The sequence below is a fragment of the Myotis lucifugus genome, unplaced genomic scaffold, assembly GCF_000147115.1.
Source record: "Myotis lucifugus unplaced genomic scaffold, Myoluc2.0 scaffold_185, whole genome shotgun sequence".
Lineage (NCBI taxonomy): Eukaryota > Metazoa > Chordata > Mammalia > Chiroptera > Vespertilionidae > Myotis > Myotis lucifugus.
In genome coordinates, this window is record NW_005871233.1 from 2,280,565 (window position 1) to 2,286,706 (window position 6,142).

At 44.9% G+C, this 6,142-nt stretch overlaps 1 protein-coding gene across 1 annotated transcript; it reads left to right on the forward strand.

Moving 5' to 3' along the window:
* Positions 1-1,118: 1,118 nt before the first annotated feature.
* CLC (Charcot-Leyden crystal galectin) lies at positions 1,119-5,896 on the forward strand. Its single transcript, XM_014462635.2, has 4 exons — positions 1,119-1,159; positions 2,813-2,889; positions 3,624-3,834; positions 5,690-5,896. The coding sequence occupies exons 1-4, from the start codon at positions 1,145-1,147 to the stop codon at positions 5,801-5,803; spliced, it is 417 nt and encodes a 138-aa protein (XP_014318121.2). The 5' UTR covers positions 1,119-1,144; the 3' UTR covers positions 5,804-5,896.
* Positions 5,897-6,142: the final 246 nt, after the last annotated feature.

Here is a 6,142-nt window from a genome sequence, read left to right on the forward strand (position 1 = left end):
ACATACAAGCAAATACCTTATAGTTATCACATATACACCAACCCTCTTGAGGATTTTCAGGGGCACAAGCAACTTTGGGAAACACCTTACAGAGGATGCTCAGGGACAGCTACTATGCAGAGACCTTGAGTGGCTGGGAATGACCCCATTTGCTGTCCCACGCGGCTGAAAGACCTCTATTCTCTATCTCTTCAGAGCCACAGGGAGAAAAAGAAGCCTCACTGGATGGAATGAACTGTTGAGTGTGCAGGTAATGAAAACATGATTTTGTGTCAATGATGATTACATTGAATACGTCCCTGCTTTAAATTCCTATTTCAGGCTTTGAACTTGAAAAGGGTCCTCAGTCCTCCAACCCAGGTAAAGAATGAAATGTGGCTGGAGTCCCATCACCTGTTCTTGTGCCTGTTCTCAGACAGGCCTAGAACCAAAGAACACAGAAATCAGAGTAGAATTTAAGGTATCCTCAGTTTTCTCTGAGTCTAAAGGAGAATCAGGGACTCATTTGGATTCACATGGATGCCCAGGGAGATGTGAAAAGGTGAGGCTAGATTCCAGGTGTGTGAGAGAACAATGCACTATTGGCATGGGCAGAGCCAAGGGTCCTACTGGGGAGTGGAGGTGACACAAAGACATTCTCTACCTCTATCTGCAAGTCTGCTGAGGATCAATGTCCATGCTCTCCCCAGACCTCTGGAAGACAGTCCTTACCTCAGGAAAACCAATTCTTTGCCATTGTTCAAGTAAGAAGAATGTGCATCTTTTGGGTGGGTTCCCCGCTATTGTATACATACTTAGTGAGAGGCATGTAAGCTGGCCTTTAGACCCACTCACACACTCACTACTTCACCCTTATTTGTGCATTTTTCCTGCTACTCTTTCCTCACCCACAATTTCTTCACTGAAATTTCTACTGCATCACAAACACATCCTGCTCAAGGACAGGTCCGGATGCATGTAGTGATTGATTCTATTTGTGATGCTCCACCGCTTCTCATGCTGGAAATCTTTCTAGAAGAGGCTTAGAAACTGGAATGAAGCCAAAGGGTGGAGCTTCTAGGAATCATTTATAATCTGCCACTTGCAGAGCTCACACACACAACTAGACACAATTAGGAAGAGCTGCCCAACAGAAGACGCAACAATGGCAGTGGTACAGGTGAGTTGAAATGGCGCAGACGTCAGTGATCCCAGGTCCCATAAAGGAAGGAGGAAAGAGGGCAAGATTGTTTAAGATGAAAATATTTGGGGTATTTGGTAATTGTGAATGTGTGGAAGAGAGACCCTTGGCATATGATGATGGAATCCTTATGGGGAATTGTGTGTTGACCCTGGGCCAGTGTAATCCAATGCCAGCATTTGGTGGTGTCTGACTGAGTGTGAACTCTATTGAGACACTGTGACTTTGTGTGGGAAGTGGACAGCTGACTGGGATGAGGGACTGTGTGTGTGGTGCAAGGGGTGAGATTGCACATTTGTCTTTATGACTGTGTGTGTGTGTGTGTGTGTGTGTGTGTGTGTGTGTGTGTGCAGCTGGGGCAGAGGTTGAGCAGTTGGGAGTGTTGGCAGGTATGTGATATGGTGATCTCATGTCTCTGTGTGACTCTGTGTGATTCTCTGTGTGTGATAACCTGTGACTGCGTGTTGAATTGTGAATGTCTGTGTCTGCATGTGAGTGTTCTCCCCTACATGGTAGTGACTTTTAAGTAACTGTATGTCTTTCCATGAGTATCACGGTGGATCCTGGTGGGCAGAACGGGAGGTCTTGAGGAGAGTGGGTTTCCCAGGACTCCTCCCTGAGCATTAATGAGAGCAGAACGAGTCAGTCCTCAGAGCCTCTTCTCAAGAAGCCTGAGGGGAGGTGAACTCAGACTGTGGGGCACTGGATCTCCCGTCTAGGTCAGCACACAGTGACCCCTGCTCCTGCCTCATGTCTCCTCCCCAAGTCAGTCCTTCCTCTGTCTTAAAAACAACAACAAAAAAGGGTGAGCAGATCCTGACTCTGGGGAAGGTGGTTGTGGGAATTGGTTTCAGAGAATGGATCACCTGAAGATGGAAGGGACAAAATCAGCTTCAGTCCAGACAAAGCTTACAGTAGATACCAATGAACAATGTGTAGATTTTCTTTAATTACTTTCATCAATTACTGCCCGCCACCCTGTGTGCAGGTACTGGCTGTGTCCTCAGTGACTTGTGCATGTTCCTGAAAGAACATGCATGTCCTTGAAAATTCTGATGCATATGTAGCCCACACACAGGCGTCTCCTTTTCCATGATCATTGCCCTCTCTTTTAACAAATGTTTTTCATTGGAGTGAATATATATATTTTTATAGTTTTGTCTTGTCTTTACAGTTTCAGATAGGAATGTTCAGAGGGTGGTACTTCAGAAAGGGCCCTTCCCTTCGGCTAGGTCACCCCTGTTTAGACCCTACACATACCAGTGACCAGGTTAAAGGTTTTACATCTATTAGCTCATCTGTTACTGAGAGCTCTCTCTGAAGTAGGAATTTCTGATAATGCTCCTTCTCCTGAGGAGACAAAGGCAAGGAGAATTCAAATAATTGATCTACGGTCTCACTGCTAGTAAGAGGCAAAATTAGAATCCAGGAAGCCTGGTTCTTGAAAGCTTGCTTTCAATGACAATTCTCTCATTTCTTCACGGACACGGGGTCCTGACTGTGATGAGGGGGGAAGAAGGGGGCCCTCAGAGTTTGTCCTTTGACATTTATCCTGCTTTGCCACTAGGTGTTGTAGGAGGGGAGACCACACCTGGCTTTGTCCCTCTCATCTGCTCTCTTCTCCCATGGCAGGTCCCATACACAAAAATCTCATCCTTGAACATTGGTTCTTCAGTGACAATCAAAGGGACACCTGCCATGTCTTTCGTGTGAGTACTCTACAGCCTATGGTGGGACAATGAAGAAGTGAGGTTATTTTTTTTTAATATGCTTTTATTGATTTTTTAGAGAGAGAGGAAGGGAGAGGGACAGAGAGATGGAAACATCGATGAGAGAGGAGCATCATCGATCGGCTGCCTCCTGCACGCCCCCTACTGGGGATCCAGCCTTCAACCCAGGCATATGCCCTGACCGGGAATCCAACCAGCGACTTCCTGGTTCCGAGGTCGATGCTCAACCGCTGAGCCACACAGGCCAGGCAGTGAGGTTATTGTAGCTTTGGAGGTCACTTCATGCAAGAATGATACTGAAATGTGTAATTAGCATAATGGTAGCACAATGCAGTTGCAGTTCCTGGAGACCCATCCGGTGCCAGGATTAAACCTACAGGTGCATGTCTGTGGGTAAGTGTTGAAGTCTGGGGGCTGGGGTCACTCAAGCATTGGAGCTGAGGTTTATTATCAAGGGACACAGTATTTCCAGGACATGAAAAGTAGCCCCAGGCCAGTGACTGCTGCTCGGTGTGAGTCCTGGGCTAAGAGATGAGGCATCTCCCAGCCTGGGCAGGACGAGCTGAAGCAGCCCCACAGGGACACGTACTGCATTCTCACCCAGGAAGGCCTTCCCTCCCCTGGAGGAGTTGGGGAGGGGGTGTGTGTGTGTGTTGAATGTGGGCCCCCATGAGGAAGGGTCCTGCTCCACATGCCGCGTGCTTTGCCTTCAGCATGAGCCCAGAACTGCAGGTGGATTTCCACACGGGAACTGAAGAGGACTCAGACATCGCCTTCTATTTCCGCGTGTACTTTGGCAACTGTGTGGTGATGAACAGCCGTCAGTTTGGGGACTGGAAGTCAGAGGAGAGATACGACAGTATGCCTTTTGTGGATCGTCAACCATTTGAGCTGTGCATCTCAGTGCTGCAAAATGAGTACCAGGTGAGTGTACCCAGGAGCATCCACTACACGGGCTCTCAGGGCTCTCTGAGGGGGACACAGCTCTCCCTGGCCTGGCCCCCAGAGTCCTTTGTGGTTCATCTCCTGCCCCTCTCTTCACAGAGCACCCTCTGCTGGTACTGCTGTGCTCAGGTCAAGATGAGCACACATGCCTGAATTTCCTCTATCTTCCCTTGCAGCCATGTTTTCCACCTGTGCTGTCATTCTTTCAGTTTTCATGTAGGAGATTGTTAAAATATGCATATAAATAATTATATTTAGTTTAAATGGAGTGTTTTCTACATTCCTAAATCCAGTCTCTCTCCAGAGCAACAGTTACTAGTTCTTTTGTGCTCTTTACAGAGATATTATATGCTTGTACAAGTCTATCATCTATCTATCTATCTATCATCTATCTATCATCTATCTATCATCTATCTATCATCTATCATCATGTATCTGTATCTGCTTTTGTTTCTTTTTAAATAAATGATGTTATAAGTATTTCTAGTAACCACACATTGAGGACTAGAGTTTATTTGTTGTAAAAAAAAATGTATGTTAGATGCCCTAGCTGGTTTGGCTCAGTGGATAGAGCATCGGCCTGCAGACCGAAGGGTCCTGGATTCTATTCCGGTCACGGGCACATATCTAGGTTGCAGGCTGTTCCCCGGACAGGCCCTGGTCAGGGCATGTGCAGGAGACAACCAATTGATGGGTTTCTCTCACATTGATATTTCTCTTTGTCTTTCCCTCTCTCTTCCACTCTCTTAAAAATTAATGGAAAAATATCCTTGGGTGAAGATTTAAACAAATATATAATAAAAAATAAAAAATAAAAATGTATGTTAGAGAAATAGTTCTGCTTGAGATGTCCCCACATTATTTAATGTTCACCTAATATTCCAATAGAAGCATTCTCAGAATGATTTAACTTGACCCTTACTCATGCACATTTAGGTGGTTTCCATATTTTGCTCTCATGAATGAAGCTGTATTCTATATAACATTTTTGTCATTATCAACCTCCCAGTGCTTATATGGGAGGATAATTTCAGAGAAATGAAATAGCTGGTTGAAGAAGTGTGTGCAATTTAAATATAAAAAACTAAGACCTTAAAAAGTTGACTTTTTTCCCATAGCCATGGTAATAAAGTGTATATTTAAAAATTCTGACCTTTCTAAATAGAGAAGCAAAAAAATTAACATCTTATTATGATTGAAGCAGGTATCTTTTCATGTGCTTATAAGCTGATTTAAATTATCCTCATTTAAAATCATATGTACAATTCTACCTCTTTAAGAACACTCAAGCCCTAGCAGGTTTGGCTCAGTGGATAGAGCGTCAGCCCTCAGACTAAAGGGTCCTGGGTTCAATTCCAGTCAAGGGTACATACCTGGGTTGCAAGTACGATCCCTGGCCCTGATGTGTCTCTCTCACATCGATGTTTCACTTTCTCTCCCTCCCCCTTCCACTCTGTCTAAAAAGCAATGGAAATAAATATCCTCAGGTGAGGATTTAAAGAAAGAAAGAAAGGATACAGACACTTAGGATTCATGAGACACAGTTCCTGGCCATGAGAATCTTCTGAGCTAGAGAGAAGGCCTGGAAGACATAGACAATGCAACAGGAAGTGGTAGCACTTCAGTGGAGGAATAAGAGAATCTCAGAAAATAGAATGAACAACTGTCCGAAATAGTCGCAAAATGTAGGTTATAAAAAGAAGCATGTCTACTGACTTTTGAAATGTGACTGAGAGTTTCTGGGTGGATGGTGTGTCTATAGGATAGAAGTAGAAAGAAAGACGGTAAGTCTGTTTGGTGGCCTACTGTATTTATGATACATTTTCCCTTCCAGATAAAGATAAATGGCCGTCAGTGTTACAAGTTTTCCCATCGACTCCCGCCAGAGAGCGTGAAGATGATCCAGGTGTGGAGAGATGTCTCCCTGAGTTCAGTGAGTGTCCAGTAGAGAAGGATGCGACCAGAATCCCCGTTGTCAAGGAGATCCCTCCACCTCAGTGACCCTGTGGTTCCCAGAGCTGGCTAACACATGGGTTCTCACCCTTCCCCCACACTTGGTCATTAAAACTCCTGAGAACTTAACAAGATTTGCTTCTTTCTTCTGAGGGAAAAAAAGAGAAAAAAGATTAAGTGCTCAACACTAAAAGGGGCATGAGAGTCCTGTGGGAGGTCAAGGAATCAAAGAGGACAAATATTTCTCGGACACATGGAGTGAGGGACAGGGTCATGAGATGTCTGAGAAGACACTGGTGACAGTATCCTTATGTAGTTCTTACGATATGTCAGA